This window comes from Rhipicephalus microplus, unplaced genomic scaffold, assembly GCF_043290135.1.
Source record: "Rhipicephalus microplus isolate Deutch F79 unplaced genomic scaffold, USDA_Rmic scaffold_12, whole genome shotgun sequence".
Lineage (NCBI taxonomy): Eukaryota > Metazoa > Arthropoda > Arachnida > Ixodida > Ixodidae > Rhipicephalus > Rhipicephalus microplus.
Window position 1 is genome coordinate 22,984,671 of NW_027464585.1, and position 19,049 is coordinate 23,003,719.

Below are 19,049 nucleotides of genomic sequence, written 5' to 3' on the forward strand. Positions count from 1 at the left end.
TCTACCACTTCTTTCGAGAGTTGCGGGAAAGCTCGCCGCCTGTCAATGGAGCGCGGGCGGTTTGGGGTGGCTGAGTTCGATATATCCATTATATGTCAAACTTTGTTCGAAATAAAAAATCAATAATGCATGCGATTTCCCACGTGATATAAGAACCGTTCGATATAGGCAATAATTCGATATATCTGTGTTCGATATATTGAGGTTTGACTGTAGAGGCAGCTTTGTCTTGTATCTCGCTCAACACGAAGTAAGAAAATATAAATAATGTGCACAGATCACGTTTCTACGTTTAGTAGTTCTCTCAACCCTCATTCTTATATATTCAAGCAACAGATCAGACAAATTGCACACATTGCCTCGGATAACTCTCGCAGGGACTTTGACATATCCTGGAAGATTCCCTATTGTACACCATGTTGGGGCCTATGAGGATAAGGGCTAGCTGCATCCAGTCTGACATTTCACCTTTTTTTGGGGTTCTTAATGTTGTAAATCTTAGCAGACGAGATTGCGAGTGGCCAATGCATGCATTTCTCTTGCTTACTCTAAATGGTTAAGCCTAGTGAAGGGTCTTTTAAGGTGTTCAGACAGAGTAGAAACTGACCCTGTGTGGTTAGACCCGGTTAATACAAGGCTAAGTAACCCTTCTGGCTTACTAGTGGACTGGCTCTTCACTCCTGTGCTGCCCTCTTCTCAATGCCGAAAATAAATAGACCCAGGAGCATGTTTATTCGACAGTGGACATTCGACTCACTGTGCTGGACAATAAAAAAAAACCATGCTCTGCAAACCCTGTGGTAAAAAAATTGCATGGCTATGCTAAACCATTGGTGCCTTTACACCATCATAAGCTAAAACATTTATTTTTCTGCTTTCTTGTCATAGACACAGGTCTTATACGTATTTTTCCAAGAATTAGAATTTTTGTAGAAGTGTATTGCGCCTTTATTTATGACCTTGGGGGCCTAAAACTGTGTTTTGCCTGCCTATTTTTGGTGCTTAATGCCCACTTTTAGTGCCTCTCAATCTGGTCTCTTGTGATACTAACTACAGGATGACAGTGTTGAGGCATAAAAAGAAAACAAAATTCTCAGCTGCTGACCCGCAGATCGCGGGATCGAATCCCAGCTGCAGCTGCTGCATTTTCAATGGAGGCGAAAATGCTGTAGACCCATGTGCTCACATTTGGGTGCACATTAAAGATCCCAAGGTGCTCGAAATTTCCAGAGCCCTCCACTACGGCGTCTCTCATAATCATATGGTGGTTTTGGGATGGTAAACCCCGCATATCAAAAAGAAGACATTGTCAAAAAGAAAGTTCTTTGTGAGGTGCAGTTCAAACCTGCCTACCCTTAATTTGAAGACAAGCATCCTAATTACTCTGCTATGGAGGCAGAGCATCGAAAGGTGGTCGTGATGACAGAAAAAGGAAGAGAGAGGGAGAAACAAAAAGAGGGGACATCAATGATAGAGAGAGGAAGCAAGCAAGCTGCGCACACCAAAAATTTTCCCACATGACATCGGCAGTTTGACAGGGGTGTGCAAAAGTTCGAGCTTCGAGATATTTTTTCAAAGATTGTTTGCTATTCGATTCAGTTTGCACGAGAATTTTACCGTTTGAACTATTTGAGCTTCCTGAACACAAATACAGTCAGTGTTTGATTGTCAGTAGCCCCGTCAGTTTTTTTTTTTTTTCTATGCTTCACCCCATTACATTCCCGCATTGCGGCGAAGCTGCCTTTCTGACTCTGCAGCAGTCTTGAATGTATAAACTCAAGAAAACGCTGGTTCCATCATGGAGATGCACGATGCTGCTTAAGTGGCCCCTTCATATTTTTTTAAGGGCGGACGTGGCAATAAAAGCTCTCTTCGTAATTGATGGAGTTAAGGGGAGATGCGATTCGGAAAAAGTGTTGCATTAGTCTGTAGCCTACGACAATCAAATTTTCGCTATATATATATATATATATATATATATATATATATATATATACACACACACATATATAGGCTTTTTTGCTCATTTTAAATATCTAGTTAGGGGTTATAGTAAGTTGCACAGTTTTCATTTTCTGCCATGACATTGGGTGAAATATAGTTCATTTTGGGCAAACGTTTTATGCCACATAATGTGTCAGATAATAAAAAAATTGTAATAAATAACAATGTGCAGGTTTCAAAAGTACCTCATGCACATTATGGTCTGTCATGATCAGTATTACATGTATAGACCAAAGTGACAGAGTTTCTTAGCACGAACAAATCAATAAGGAAAGCAAGTTCAGGATAAATTAGTACAATCCAAGGTTGCATTACAACCAAAATGTGATAGACAGCTGTTGTAGTAAGGCTTTTGATAAGCATTAGAAAGCACTTGGTTTCGAATGTGCTCTTATTAAGAGAGCGTGCGCTAGCATCAGCGAGCATGTGAAAGATGGGTGTACTTATGTGCTTTCTGTCACTCATTGCAGGGGTGGCGACATGAGCGAGGACGGTGCGAGCTCGGTAGTGGACCCATTGAGCTCGCGCAACTCGCTGGCCGAGACGTCACAGACGTCCGCAGCCGACCTTTCCAGCTTCTCCAGCCCGTCGGCAACGCTGCGGAGGACCCCGTCGCTTTACGACAATGTCGACTACCAAGAGAGCCTGGAGGCAGCTGCCGCAGTGGCGGCTCAGACTCCTGTTGCATCTCCGCCTGTGACCGGGGTCGCCTCGGCCAGGGGCGCCGCCCTGTGAGTGCTGTGATGTGAGAGCCTTCAGCCATGCATTTGCTATTGCGATGGGCACATTTTTATGCCACAGGTGTGCCATTGTGCACCTAACTTGTTTACATGCAGCATGCTGCGCCGAATCACACCTGTTGCGCCATACTCGTTGATCAGCTCCTTACAGGGCCGCAGCGCTCAAATTTAGCTGCAAAACACGCCCCGCCGCGGTGGTCTAGTGGCTAAGGTACTCGGCTGCTGACCCGCAGGTCGCGGGATCAAATCCCGGCTGCGGCGGCTGCATTTCCGATGGAGGCGGAAATGTTTAGGCCCGTGTGCTCAGATTTGGGTGCACGTTAAAGAACCCCAGGTGGTCGAAATTTCCGGAGCCCTCCACTACGGCGTCTCTCATAATCATATGGTGGTTTTGGGACGTTAAACACCACATATCAATCAATCAATTAGCTGCAAAACACATCAGCCATCATGCCCCATGCCCGCAAACATAACCGAAACATCGTGTGTTCAGTTTGATCGAAATGGTTATACTGTCGAACCCACTTATAACGATCCCAGATGAAATTATCCATCAGTTGTAATGACCATATGTCTGTTCACTAACAGTTTTCCTATGCTAGCCATTGAAACTGCGTCCACGTATAGCGAAAATTTTTCAAAGTCTCCTACTTTTACAACGAAAACTTCAGACACAATATCGGTAAAAATATAGTGCATATGAACTGAAAAAAAGGTTAAAACAGGCATTCTAAAACATGTAATAGGCATGCGCTCACGCGTGCCTCGCTGCAGTTCACTTGCAATGATGATATTGTTACGTAAAAATGACACGAGGCGTGTCTATTTAAAATCTATATTCAAACTGATGCGTATGGCGTTGACTAAGATGGAGGACAGCACGCACAACCGACAGACCACTCCCTCGTTGCCGTCTTCTGACCCCTGATATGTCAGCTACGTAGCAATATTGTTGCTGCTGCGAGCACCGCACGCAGATTCCAAACACTGTGAGTGAAGTCTCTCACTTTCCAGGTGTTCCTTCATTGGCCTAATGGAAGTGAGAAATAAAAACAAAAAAATTTCGCACGGCAAGCTTTTCTGGCGCGATCTCAACATCTATGATCGTTGTTAAATAACAAAACAGTGCCTTCCAAACAAAGCCGTGAATGCTAGAAGTGATAACTTTTTGTCACATAAGAGTTATGGTGACGTTCACCTCACTGCACCACAATGTGCCGCAAAAGGTTTTCCATTTTACAGTAACAGTAGATACCGGCCGATCAATAATGACTTTCGTACGGTTGTGGTGGTGCCTTAACGGATAAGCATCAGGAAATAGCTAAGGCGAAGAACGTGCCATTTTGACTCATCGTTGACAACCTTATCGCGGTCATCTGCACATAACTGCATGACTGCGCAAGGTTAAACCACGCGGAGTGACAGCCATACAACGCATTATGCTGCCGTTTGCAAGTTCGTTGCCACCGTATCATGCGAGGCCGCTTGCGCGCATTGCTTGCAAAATGCGTCTTGGTTGTGTTAACGAACAGGCTACTTGATGCACCCAAGCATGCTTTGAAGTGAAGAAGCATGCTCGAAAAATGCGCAAACACACACATACATTGGACTGCAAATGGCCCGGCATGTGATTGTGAAAGCTGAGTGACGTGCTGCACGCAACCAGTTAGGATTGTTTTGTTTATGTAGTGATACTGCGCTACAGTGGAATGGCACGAGTTAATTGAAAACTTTGCTCAATTTACTCGTGAGCAATCGGGCATCACTTAACATGCAAAAAGGCCCAATTTGTCAGTGGAAGGCTTTTTTTCAACAAAAAATTGGCTTTTACCGCAAAGTAGACATGTTTGTGGGCGATTCTATATGCATCGAAGTGCCGATATAACGACCACTTGTCACGGCACTTTTGAGTTAGTTATAAACTGGTTTGACTAGTTTCGGTTTAGTCTACAGCTGCTGCTCGAGCAGCAGCTGTGAACTTTGATTCTGAGGTTGAGCTTTGACCTCTGGCGCCTGTGCAATCTCTGCAGGTATCAGCATAAATGGATCGTAAGCCCCTCTACGTACTGCACTTTCAACACGACGAGATTATGCGAGAAGAGCATCTCGACCTGGCACATCTGTATTTCATTACTACAGACGGGAACTTCAGGCACAAAAAAAGTGTTTTAGGCGCCTATAATAGGCCCTAAAAACTGCCATTTAGGCATATTGGGGCACAGTTTCTAATTACTTCTGTAGCAGGCAGAAGACTTTCATCTTTTAACAAACGTAGCAGGTAGATTATGTGCTTTGAGAAGGCTAAGGTTTTTTTTTTTCATTAAAAGAACGAACTATAAGCATAATCATTCAAAAAGATTTAGGTGAAAGCTGAGGTAATTTGGTATTGTGGGAAAAGCTATGAAAACAGGGATAAACAAGCCTTATCTCAAAGTTTTCGGGCCTGAATTGTGTTTGCTTTCAGTCAGTACTTGCTTTTATGCGAAAAAAAAATGCTCCACGTCCACTGAAGTTAGTGAAGCGTACTTGTGGCCTGGCACTTTTAATGCTTTAATTGCATCCAGAATATTTGAGTCAGCATCACTCGAAACTTCAGACACTTGCTTTAGCACATACAATCTAGGATTCTTTTTAAGGCAGATTTAAGCTTTGAGGCAACCCTGTCAGCGACCGGTGACTGGGCGAACCTTTCCTGCATACCGGCGGAAAAAAATGGGTATCCTTAAGCTTTGCCTTGAAGCGTTGAATGCGATAGCAATATCCTGTTCCTGGTGTGTACTTCAGCCACTTAATGCTTGCAGTTTAAGGGGGGACGCGCCTTTGGGATCGCGAAAAACGGCAAAAAAATCGGTTTTTTGAAAATCAAGTTTTCAGTTTCTGGAACCCTTTTTCGGCCTGATTCCAAAATATCTCTACTGAAAACCGCGCAGAAGTGCTTCAGAAAATTAATTTCACCCACCTAGGTAGCGAAACTTCTGGAAATTGCGAGAAAACAGCAATTTTTGAAAAATATAGCTTCGCGATGGTGGGGCCGGGAGCCGGCTTCTTGGGCTCATCAAAAAGAGCATTTCTCTGTGTTTAACTTTCCCGCCTCAGCTGGCTCCTCCCTTTAAAAACAAGCGCACAAAAAGCAAATGTTTGAAGGTCGGTTCGGGGCTCTTGATTGGCTGTGGCCACCATGTTGCCTCAGCTCGCATCGCCATTGGCCCGATGCTCGCTCCGGGAGATCGTGGTCTGCTGCTTGTGCGTCGCAAGGACATGGCTCTTGAAAATCGCTACTTCGTTACGTGTTCACGGCTCGATGATCACTTAGGATATAATTACGGTTTAGTTAGGAGCCGTAAGCGGATGGGCGATCAGGTTTCTACGAGCGGGCGCGTGGTCTACGAGCGCGGTAACTCCGCCGACAGCCAGACTGTGGGCAGGAAGGACGGCTAGGGCACTCGTAGCGACGTGCTTCTTCGCACGCAACGAAGCTGTAAGCGGCGGCACGATCAGATTACTATGAGCGGCCGCACCGGATGCATGATCAGATTACTACGAGTGGGCGCGCGGTACATGAGTGCGGCGCGTCATCGGAGTCGTCTTTAGCCCTAACTTCGCTGACAGCGAGACTGCGGGCAGGAACGACGTGCTAGCGCACTCTTGGTGGCGTGCTTCTTCGCAAGAAATGAAGCAAATCACTCGCTAGCTCCTCTGAACCACGTACGGCATTTTACGCATTCGCAGTGGGCCACACAATCAAGCTCATCACTACCCCCGCCTCCCTGTCATTGCCAAGGATTGCTCAAAACAGCGGCTAGCAGTTTTGGGCGTCGTCACTCAAGAGTGCGATGCCAAGTGCATTGCGCGCCGATTTTTTGTAATCCTAATTACACATTTCGCGCATCGTCACCGAACGCCGCCAGCAAGTGCATTACGCGCCGGCTGCACTGTCCATGCGGCCGCGCACTCCACGGTCATATGGAGTGCTGTCAATAAGCTTTTGTGATGTGATTAAACATGTTTGGAGCCGTGCTTGGTATCGCCACGAACGTCTATGAATGTTCTGACGCAATGAAAGCTTCGTAGATTAGCGTTTCCGCGACTGGCCGTATGATGATGCATTTCACGGCTAGAGTGGCAAAACAGCATGTATGAATCAGGGGCACAAATTTTTATATGGCCATTTCGCGTCATTAAATATACTGCTAAAAATTCCTGTGCCACCAGTCTTCTTCCCATAACTTTGTTATTTGGAAAGAAGGCATAGGCTGTCATGGTGTGATCCATTTTTCTGATGCGATAAATCTCTCTCCAAGTAAAGAAATATTCAGTGATTACTTGTAATCATGTACTTAATTACGCTAATTACAACTTAAGCGGAAGAAATATGTGTAATAATTTCAGTATATGGTCTTATACAATTACAATCTTTTCGGTCATGTCTATCACACCACTCCTTCATGCAAAGAAATTGGTTTGAAATCCATACTTGTTCTTTGTAAATCATGAAGAGGAGGTTATGGGGAAAAACAAAAGGCAACCAAGGCACACTGGTCAGAGACCAGATGCCTGAGAAGTCCAAATATCACAAGACAAACCGGAGATCACAATTTTTAGGTGTTATAGAGACGTAAAAAGAAGTTAAAACTTTAAATGCAGTTTTCTCAATACTGTTTTTTTGGCATTATGCTCAGCTCGTAGAGCAGATATCTGGGCAACCACTGCACAGATTTTGATTCTGTTTATTTTGTAATGCTTTTTGAACTGTGCTTCAGGGGCTGCGATATTAGTTTTTCATTTTACTCCTTACAGAATTTTTTTTAGGGTTTCTTGTTTGTAGTGCAAGTGTGCTCATTGCAGTGTCGCTGGAGAAAACGTTAACTACAAGTTTTAGTGTTGCAAAAAAATTATTTTGAGAATGCAGCCCCCTTCAACATACATTTGGCTGTGCATACAGTGATTACCACTATTTTTGTCATTTTATAAATCCTCCAGCCCCTCCACGAGGTTAAATTAAAAATAATTTGTTTCTCGTTAAGTATTTGTGCTATCGCTTCGAAATTTTTATGGATGCACGGTGAAGCCATTCTTAGTGTCTGTGCCAATTTTCATCATTATCCGACCAAAAACAAAAACGTTCATTCTCAAAGGCACGTCCCCCCTTAAATTATGAATAAAGTTTAAATTGTGGATTACTGTACAACGAACGCCACTTCAACAAAATTTCCGCTACAATGAAAAATTCACGGTTCCTCGTCAGCAGTCTATAGGAGTCAATGCATAAATATTGTCGCCACAACGAACACTTTTTCTTCTGCCGTCCCGCTTGAACGAAATTTCACGATGCAATTCCAGGCTCAGATATTTATTGCTATACAGGAAACCCAATCATTAACACTTTGATGCATTTTGAGAACCTAAAAAAACATCAACGAAGTCTTGCCATACCGGAAACCCGATCTTTAACACTTTGATGCATTTTGAGAACCTAAAAAAACGTCGACGAAGTCTAAAACACGCGTTGGCACCACCAGAAACCGCCGCTGTTCAGCAAGCATGGGTGCCGTAATTCCTCGATAGCGATGGCAATAAGACTGCCCCGCTCATGGAGGATGGCCCTGCTTTTGTCGCTGGCTTTTTTTCGAGCCGCAGATGATCCGAATCTGAAGCTCAGTCGCTCAGTTCATGGTTTCCTTCATGCAGCTGCTGCGTGCAACTGCGGAGCGATGCCTTTTCCGATTCCAATGCTTATCATTTTATTCGCGCTTAGCCAGTGTGGTACCTAATCAGAGCAGCTGTACGTTCACATTATTAACCAAATCAGCCAGCCACGAAATTTAGATGATAAGAATGGCATAGAATAAGGCAAAAGTATCCGCTCCAGGATACCATGCCTCCATCTCGGTGTTGTCGGATACACTTTGATGATGGACGGCTGCTAGTGTTGATGTGGTAATGCACCTGCTTGGTACGTTTACGGATGCGGTTGTAGGCGTTATTTCAGCGGTTTTCACCATGGCCTCGCTATGCATGACTGTGAATCGAGTTGTGACGCTGCTGAGAAGAATAGGAAGCAGCGAACAGTTTTTAATTTTAAGAACAAACGTTCCTTTGTTTAGCTAGCTCAGATGAGCCATATTTTTTTTTATTTCACTACAATGAAATTCTCGCTTCAACAAAATATTTCTCACGCCTCGTGAGTTTCCTTGTAGGAGGGTTCGACTGTACAGTGTAAGCAATAAAGCTGAAAGTGGCTTGTGTGAGTGAAGCTTTCGCATATGGCTGCATTCTGTGTAATGGGTGCATTCAACAAAATGAATCAGTGTGCCCGTGGAATGACCAAAAATTGTACGTTATTTGCGGAGATTCAGAGGATATTTATATAAATCGCCAGTTGCGTAAGCAATGTTGGGAGCTTTATGCCTATGTGTTTTTCAGAGTGAACATCAAACTCAAAATATTGTGGACCTTTCCAATGTATTCTTTCCTGCTTTTCACATGGACCATTTATCGATCCACGGTGTAGTGCTGTGATTCGCTAGTCCATTGGCTGACACGAACACCTTACGGCTTCTTTTTATTCCACGTTGCCCGGCAGAGTTCTGACAGCTGCCGTTATGAAAAACATAAATCCCACCGAAACCTGTGTGTAGGCTGTACACGGCAGCGCTAGCCTAGCTTACCTTTGCCTGATTCGAGTACGCTCTAGCTACACTGTACTCTAGCCTCCCAAACGCAACTGCCCAGCTGCGCTACTCTTAAACCTAGCGACGGGTATCTTCAAGGAGCAGCATTAGGCTCTCCTCGCTTTACTCCAGTACGCTCCAGCCACGCTCCATAAGAAACAGCTGATTTAAGCAAAACATTTACTCAACCAACGCGAAAAGGCATTTTTAGATGCTGAAAAGCTGATATAGGCACGAACCTTAACATAGGCACTTATAAGTGCAATAAATGTGTGATAAAATGTTTCCCATTCCTTAGTTTGTGTTTATATGTTAAAAAGGCTTGAAACGAACTCCAGAAAAACATAGACATTTTGCGTAAAGTTTCGGTCTTTATTTATTACACCAGTATTTTATAGAATTGCACAACATCGGATCCAAAAGAGATAGTTGCCATCCTTACCTCATATAAAATAAAATTTGTTGCCATCACATTGATTGCTTTGTCCTTGCAGTGAAACTGTGGTTTTTTTTATAACTTGATGGCAGCATTCAGAAAATAAAAATGTTTACGGTAACGATACGCTGCCTCAGTGACGTGAACTTCAAAGTGGAACCTGGACCCAACAGAGGCCAGACGTTTATATTGTGCGCATGAAACCATTCATTGTGCGTTGTTTGTAACTTTTTCTTTACTGTTCATGGCTGTTCGTGCTTTTTATTTATTTTTCTGAGCTTGCTTGTTCATTCATTGACATTTCCTATATTGTCACGCTCTTTAATTTCTACTTTCTTTTTATCTGAATTTTCTATTTTTTTTTTTTCACGTGCCTATGTTGTAGCATCGAGGTGGTGATTTCTTCCTTTTGGTATTTTTTCTTTTTGAAAGGGGGGATAATGCCTCCCACACGTAATGGGTTATGCTTGGTAATTCGAACGCGCAAGCACTTGCGACGGTTAATTCGAACATACGGCGCTCCGAAAATGTTTTCAGCATCCCGCCCAAAATCGTGGCAGCACCTGCGGCATTTCAACGCTGCGCGTGAAGGAAAGGAAAAGGAAAGAAAAGGCTGCGGTAAAATGTTTGCTCTCTCTCTAATGCCGATCTGCGACACGCCTGTGTCACGCTTCTCTCTTTTCCGTCCCCGCCATGTAAAGACCCTGCTTCTTCCAATGCAGCATGCCTGAAGAGAGAGAGGGAAAAAGAGCTGTCCGGGGGTTGAATGAATGTATGGTTGAAGGAAAGGAAACACGCACTATCTTTTGCAGCCCTTGCCCCTCGCGAGAGCACGGCTCTGCGCCTTGATGGGGGGAGGGAGGAGGGTCTTTCACGCGCCAGTGCCACGCTTCCCCCTTTCCTGTTCCTGCCACGTAACCCTTCTCTTTCCAACGATGCGCGCGAAGACTCTGAATTTCGTGCCAACCGGTTGCGCCCCCGCGATCTCCGGCGACAGCGCAGCTCTGGCAGACTGCCTCGCCCTATGCTGTCACCTGCCGCCGACAAGAGCTCTCCCTGAGTGGTGCCCCATCACGGAGGAAGGAAAGTTTTTTCCTTCCTCCATGTGCCATGTCCTCGGACTCCTGCGACCGTGTTCATCCTATCTCCTCCTTACTTCCGTCGTTTTCTGTCGTTTGCTGTCCCTGCACCTCGCTCTCTCCTTCCTCTCTCTATCTATTTACCTTTTAATCATATCCTTTTAATTTCTCCTTACCCCATCCCTCGTGAGCTGCTGTGGAGGTGTCGCACTCTGATGCAGACAGTTACAGGGCTCACTTTTCTCTTCCGTTTTCTTTAAGAATCTCATAAGAAAAAAAAAAAGCTGCCGTAGAGTGTTGGTTTTCTCTCAAATGCCGATCGACTTCTCTCTGCGTGTAGATGCTCCTCCTTAATCGTCACGTGCTGACCATTCTGCGGCTTCGCTACGCAGTCCTTGTTGTCGTCTTGTGAGAGTGTCGGCGCTGGACATCTCCACGCGCAACTCCTCCTCCCAGGAGAATGCTGAAGCCCAAGTAGAAATGCTTCGCAAGCCGCGTGCGAAATTGACTCGCTGCGAGGCAAACGTGTGCAGACACGTATCACCGATTACTTCAATAATGACGGATGTCCTGTGATTTGTGAATAAATGTAAGTCTTCTGAAACTTCCCCCTTGTGTGTTAGCGTAATGCACATGCGCCACTGCATGGAGAGCCCTCTGTTTATTTAGCTTTCATTAATTCAAACTTCTTTCAATTCGAACAAATTTTCGGGCCCCTTCGAGCTCGTATTATCGAGATTAAACTGTATATGTGCACTCTCGGCTGCGTTTTGCCGCCGGCGTCGACGTGAGCGTCTGCATCGATGTCATGCATATGAAAACACAAGAAAGAAAAAATCCAGGAAAAAAACACTCAGGCACGTGGAATCGAACGTGGGACCTCTGCGTCGTGAAAGCGAGGCGTTAAACACTGAGCCACCCCGGAGCAGATCCTTTCCGTTCAAACGGCAAGCTACTTATATCTGCCACTACCGCTGCCCACGACTATCTCAGGGAGTGGGGTGGGTGATTGTGTTTTCAGCGTTATAAGCAAGATGGCGCAATGAGCGCGCGTTGCCACGTCGCGCGGCGGCGCCCGCTCTAATCTTCTATATGTACTTTGCCCGGCTTAGAAAAGGGAAGCGATGCTCCCTCACACGCGCTTATCTCGCAGCTGCGAGGAGGTGAAGGTCCTACGCCTTGGCTGGCCTCGGGCTTCACCTGGAACGATTCTACTGTAGTTACCGGTGCACAAAGGTCACTGCAATCATTGCAGTCTCCGTTTGTGAAAAGCGCATGCTTTTCAGACACATCAAGGTAACAAATGAGACGCTTATTCGCGTGCGCCCGTACCTGTGAGTACGTTTTGTGCGTCATTTGTGCATGAGGAATGCGGGGCATGTTTCGACCTGCTTTCAATTCTGCGCATGGCCTTTCAATTCATTGCTATCGCGTTCATTGCTTCGCCTTTCCGGCAAAGCTGTGATTTTTTTTCTTTCTTTTTTCTTCAAATAAGCGGCTTTTTCAGTGTGATTGCGCGTGTATGCGTGAACAAGTGGCGGCCTCCCGTGGGGGCCCTATTAACGACAGTGTTCCATGTTCAAAGATGCCTATGGGGGACACAGCGGTTGTGACGAGTGATTTTTGAGCTGGTGGAGTCATTTGCCGAAAGAAGGGAGCAATGTTTAGCTAACTTTGAGAATTTATTGTAGATTTCAGGCTGCGCTGTAATAATTGGCTCGCGTGCTTTCGTTAGCCTCCCCTACAGATCGGCAGTGTGACCATGCTTTAATAATGTTGCAGAGTCCCTTTAATTTTTGAAGGGGCGTTTCACGGCAGTGCAGATTTCTCTTGGAGAGGTTCTTTCACAGTTTAGCAGCGGTAGACTGCAGTGAAACTATCTGTTTAAGGGGTTACATGCATATAACTCATGTAACTGTTTAAGGGGTTACATACGTATGAACTCATAGAGCTTAAATACCTATTTTTGGCATGCAAGTGTCTGTGTTCGGTCCTGTGTGTTTTATATCTTTTATATTGCTTCGCATACTAAACGGTCGGGAAGAGTCAATCAAAGGCCTCTAATTCTTTCAGCTACTGCTTCTTCAGGTAACTGCTCATATTTTGCTTTCATTCTCCGAAGGTTATGTCGTATATTGCAAGGACTTTGTTTCGTAAACATCTTCTACCATCATCTTCTGGAAAGCTGTTTGAGTATCAGCTTTCTCTTAGATTTGTAGTGACACAAGCACTGGGGTCATTTACTACAAGCGTGCAGTTCTTCGAAGTGAACACCCCATTAAACAAGTCATTTACTACAAGCGTGCAGTTCTTCGAAGTGAACACCCCATTAAACGATAGGCATTTAGTAGCTAAAGGCTCCATTTCCATGCCGGGACACAGTCAATTTGCTCACATTCTTTCTCAGCAACTCTGTGCCTCTTCTCGTGCTACGAGTTCCTCTTGGTGCCACTTCTTTCATCTTATGAGAACTTCGGTGGTTGCAGCACTTTCTGCAGTTTGCTTCTTGATCTGAATGAGTTTTTTTCAATGCTACCTTGCTGTGTTCAAGAGCGCCGGCTCCCAACTTGGCATAAAGAGTCCCCAACACACGGCAGGAAAATTTCCAACTGCTCATTTGGAATCGTTAGGTTTGAAAATGACAGCCCTTCAAATTCTTGGTCATGAGCTTTATCAGTGGCACCATTTCGGCCTACGTCATTCGACATTCTTTGGCATTTCTGTTCAGGAACATCATCGGCTGAAATGCCTTGATCAACATCATTCGGCTCAACGTGACGTGTTGCTCTCACGCCTTTGCTTCCGTTTGTGGAGAATCTGATTGTTAAGGTTGTGATCCTTCCTTTTTTTTTCGGCAGTGATTTCGAAAGGTACTTGGGAGCATCAGGGAAAATTGTAGGAATGACGTATTTGGTAAGAGTGGTAGGTCCCTGGGGATCTGAATAACCTTAGCATCGATAGTAGTCTTGAAAGTTCGCTGTATGAACCTTGCTTCAAACTGTCACTCACAAACAGCGCTGCTCTTGTCGAGGACTCGATGACCTTTCTTGATGTTCCGCGACCATTTTACCCAGCGGTCAGCTTCAATGGCACCCGAAATAAGGAGTGCGCTCTTTACATGAACGGTCCCCGCTGTTACAATTTGGCACAAAGCAAAAGCAGTCTCGCTTTTCCTACTGCCTCCTAGGCATTTTTTTCTCATTCCAGTAGACAAACGCAAACACCATCGTAATTTCTTCACTCACGTACAGCACAATTTGGTGAGGAGCAGAGTTATTCAATGCGAGAAATACCGGCAACGAGGAACTGGTCACGCATTAGCAGCCAAACTGACAGCGCAACATGTGTTGACACACGCGCTCCTCTGGCTCGCAGCATCCCCTAGCACCCCCAGACTGTACTCAACCTGCTTCATCGCTGCGGGGGCCCCCTCGACTCCATTGCAACGCGCCATGCACGGCACACTTCTCCTTCTAGTACAGTGTACTTTAGCTGTTCGTTCTGTACTTGCGAGTCAAACATTCTCAGAATGGCTTGGCTGGAGGCTTGGCTTGGCAGAAGGCCACTAATGTTGCCAGCTACAAATTAAAATTACTGTGGCTTTAGCACACAGAGAGCAGAGTGGTGAAGTCTGTTGCGAGCCCGCAACAACACGGCAAAAGTACACTTATGTGCTCGATTTCGTCAAGAAATGCCACTTATTTTGTCCACTGTAGCTGATAGTACATTGTATGATGGTTCATTAAGGGCCAACTTCACTTGATTATAATTTGATACACAGACCAAACTTAGACTGCCTAATGGTTCGTTGTATCCCAAAGTTTGTCAAAAAAGGGAAAAAAGAGAACCACCTATTGTAGCACGAAGCAACAAGGAAATCTGTATGGATTTCTCAAAGAAAAGCTGCTTAGTTGCCAAAAATTTGAAAGCGACTAATAAATATTTTTTTTTTTAAATAAGTTTGTACCTGTCACGTCAGCTGTTTGAATTTCTGCCAGAACCTGAATAGGCAGTGGCTGCTTTCATTGGAGACTTTCCGATCCGCCATTGAACAAGCGCAGATCAGTTGGCAATGATTATCTGACGCACTCGAAATGGAGTGAATAGGCACTAGTAGAGCTGAAACACATGCTGTGGGGAAGCACTTTAGCTGCATTCTGACAAAGTTTTGCAATGATGTCAGTGGAGCGAAAACACGCTTGCGTCCCAAAAAAAGGAAAGGGCACGATGCAGGCACTGAAAGTTTTCAAGTCCTTTTTTGCCTCACTGTCATAAACATAGGTTAGCAAAATAGATGAAGCTCACTCATTCACTCATGAAATTATGCTTAGGCCTGACTCAGACACAGACTTCCCAAAATTTTCTTGAGCCAGACTCGCTCGTACTCACACTCACGAAAAGTTCCATTATCCGGACTCGCTCGCACTCCAACTCACCCGAATATTACTGGCCTGGACTCGCTCATACTTGCGGCTCAACCCGAGTCTGAGTAAATGGGAGTGAATAAATTTACAAGTCTGTTAGCCAAGAATTTGATTCTTCGACCACGGTGTCAATGCTTTTTAACACCAATGTCTCACCCAATCAGTTCTCTTCTTGGTGCGTTTTGATGAATTATGATTGGTAGCAAAGGAGTAAATACATTTTTGCTTTAAAGGGATGACATGATTATTTGTCAAGAACTTCCCTGGAAAAGTTGGCAGAAGGGAGGTCAAAGCACCTGCCTACATGATTCACACCCCTGGAATAGGTGTATGAACAGTAGGGCTTTAGAATAGGTGCAAGTAGATGTTGGTACAGGTAATGCTGGAGATGAGTAGATATGACCCCAGGTCGGCCAAAAAAGGTGAAACTCACTCAGACTCGCTTAATAAATATTTCTTGTACTTTGGACTTAGTTGGACACAGACTCTCTATTTCCTGAGCCGGACTCGCTTGGACTCACACTCGCGAACATTTTCTTTATCTGGGCTCACTCAGACTCAAACTCATAGGAATATTACTCATGGCTAGATCCTAGTCTGAGTGAGCCTGCTCATAAGTGAGTTCGCCAACCTATGTTCCGACTACCACTCATGTCTACATTACAGTAAAACCTCGTTAAACCGTAGCTGGCCGGAGCTCGGAAAAAGTACGTACTAAACGGTAGTACTGCTTAACCGAAACAGCATCAGGAAGTGCGATGATAGAACAAAAAACGTGCAGTAATTTATTAACTTTGCGTGACAAAGTCTGTAATCTTCATTTGACGACGCGGCGGCCTAGCAGCAAGGACAGCGGCCTCAAACTCACTTATGCTGTGAGCCAGCTTTTCCGCCAGCCCCCTCTTCTCGGCAAATACCCGCATGACGCTGATGCAATGCGCAGCTTCGGCCACTGTCGGACCTGGATCACCCGTGTTGTCGCTTTTCATGTCGTCCTCATCACTATCATTTGGTGACACTTCGACAACCGAGGCAACAATGGCTTCGTCGGACATGTCCGGAGATGTCTGCACATCGCTATCTGCGTCTCTGAAGTCTGGGAAGGAAATGCCTTCCGTAGCGCCCTGCCCCTCCAGCACTTCAGCTAGCAGAGTTTTGCAAGCTTCGTCTACGATGTCCGAAATCTGGTCGATGGTGTTACTGGCGTCATCTGCGTCGCCCGCACACACACTGAAGCCAGCACGCTTGAAGCAATTTTGAGCTGTCGTTGCTTCAACCTGCCGCCGCAAGTATTCGAGCAGGTCGATCGATAATATCAATCAGGTCGATGGATAATAATTTGCCACATTAAATGGCGAGAAGAAATCGCAGCGGATTCTTCTTGTAGGGCTGTTTTACAGCTCGAATGATGCCTTGGTCCAAGGGCTGGGCAATCGCTGTTGTGTTTGGTGGCAGAAACGCCAACTTCACAGCCGTCAGGTTGTCCAGGGCGACGTGCGCCGAGCGTTGTCTAAAATAATAACAACTCTTCTTTTCTTAGGCGCAAAATGACGATCGATGAGGCGCACGTACTCCTCAAAGAGTTCTGCCATCATCTATGCTTTAGTTTTGCTGTGATAGATGACCCCTGATGCCAATCGGGCGCTTTTAAAACATCTAGGCTTCGCCACCTTTGCAGTCACGAGGAGCGGAGTTTTGTGGGTTCTAGACACGTTTACGCAAAACGCCACTGATATTGTCTTTCGCATGCTTGCCGCCGGTGCATGTCTCACCTTTTAACGCGAGCATTTTGTCTGGTAGCAGCTTAAAGAATAGCTCCGATTCATCCATATTAAAGATGTCATCAGGTGCGTAGTCTTCCAAGATGTTCTTCAGCTAACCATTTTGCCACTGCTTCGCGCCATCCACGTCAGCAGCAGCACCTTCTTTCGAAATGGTCCTCGTGGTAATGCCGTGCCTCACGTTAAATCTGGCCAGTCAGCCATTGCCGCACATGAAGTTGTCATGATTCAGCTGCGAGGCAAAAACCAGGGCCTTCTCCACGAGCAGGGGTCCACTGATAGGCACATTTTCTTGACCGTGCAGCTTTTAGCCACTTCACCAGCGCCTCCTCTACATCCGAAAAGGTCGAACTGCGTAGGCCGCACCTTTTCGCAGTTGCAGCAGCACTGCCGAGCAACTTCTCTCTGGAATTTCAAAGCACCGTGGTTAACGGCAGGTTCTTTTCGCATGCCAGCGCAGATTTTTTTGTGCCACTTTCAATAGCACGAATTATGTCCCAATTTCTCCTCTATTTTCAGCACCCGATGCTTTTTTCCCAGCTTCGGCATGACGCAAGTACGAAGCAGCACAAGCACACATACACAACACGTGAAAAACGACGCGATAGCTGTACAACACGGAACAACCAGAGAACACCCATGCACAGCGCTAAAGGAACAAGGAAAGCAAAGCAAGCGCACACTGTGTTTGCGTGTTAAAGCCCCTATACTCGGTAAATGTACCGCCATCTGCTCTCCCCCTCGCCGCCTCCTCTCCAGCGCGTTGCTTTTTTTTTCTTTCGCTTGTGACAGTGGTGCCCCCTGTAACGCGCCACGAGCTTGCCCTGGCGGGTAGAGGAGAAAGCGGCACAGATCAAAAGAAGGCTGTACTTTATATAGGTATAGGGGCTTTATTGCGTGTTTGTGCAAAGTGCCATTGCGTGAACAACACCAGAAGTCTAGCCAGCCGAGTGCTTCTTGTTGCAGAAAAATCCAAGAGATCGCGCTCACCAACATCATCATCAACACAAACAAGCGAGGCGTGTTTCGATCTCTGGGGCTTGCTGTTCTGTCGGAATGACCAGCGGGGGACGACATGCCGCGGCGAGTGCACAACGAAAATTGGAAAATCTACTTATTAACCGATACATACGCGATAAGCTGGTACGGTTTATGCGGATAGAAAATGCATTATGTTCATTGGCCGCCGATTCGGGGATCTGACATTACTACTTTTAAAACAAAACTACTGTTTAAGCGGGTACGGTTCCATAAGGTTTAACTGTACCATGTTTCCCTACATGCCCAATTTCGACCTTGGCATCACCTGTGCCTCATCAAAGCCATTTCTCTCAAAACATTTCGTTCGCCCTTCCGCAAGCTTCATGCTAGTGGCTTCCCCGCATGCTTTGCTCTTCCGCAGTTTCTTGATTCATCCCTCCTTCCTTGCAACATCCCACCACACCTGCAGAGTTCCAAGAATTTCCTCGGGCACATCTACAGGGATTGAATTGAATTGTTTATTTTTTCGGCAACAAAATAAGTTGGCCTGGAGCTATGGCAAAAGGCAGCATTTAAAGTCGCCTGACTAGGCCCCTAGCCCCCGGCAGCACAATCACACAAGCAGCAGTTTAATACAAAATGCAAATAGCTTAGAAACTGTAATTCAAAACCTTATACAATTCTATGTTCAACTGTACAACAATATCAGGCAAATCATACACAGTTTGTATTCATTTCTGGAACCTGTAATCAAACTTTGTAAGCATAAATATGTGTAATAAGATAACTCCTGTTACACACCAAAAAAAAGCTTTTTTTTTACAGAGATTCAACACAAAACAAAAAACACAAGAACACACTCGCACACAATAATAGAGCTACAAAAGAGGAGACAGAAATAGAAAGAAACGTTGTCGACTTTATAAGTTGTGA

The 19,049-nt window shown here is 45.3% G+C and overlaps 1 protein-coding gene across 3 annotated transcripts in view; it reads left to right on the forward strand.

Annotated features, from left to right (window-relative positions):
• The window catches only part of LOC119166692 (USP6 N-terminal-like protein), a 138,150-nt gene that overhangs the window by 108,849 nt on the left and 10,252 nt on the right, over positions 1–19,049 (forward strand). For 2 of the 3 annotated variants that reach the window (XM_075882405.1, XM_037418013.2), the window contains one exon: positions 2,475–2,735. In XM_075882405.1, coding sequence (XP_075738520.1) covers positions 2,475–2,735 — 261 coding nt within the window. Of the gene's footprint in view, positions 1–2,474; positions 2,750–19,049 lie in introns of all 3 variants that reach the window. The other variant, XM_075882406.1, reaches the window with a different exon arrangement.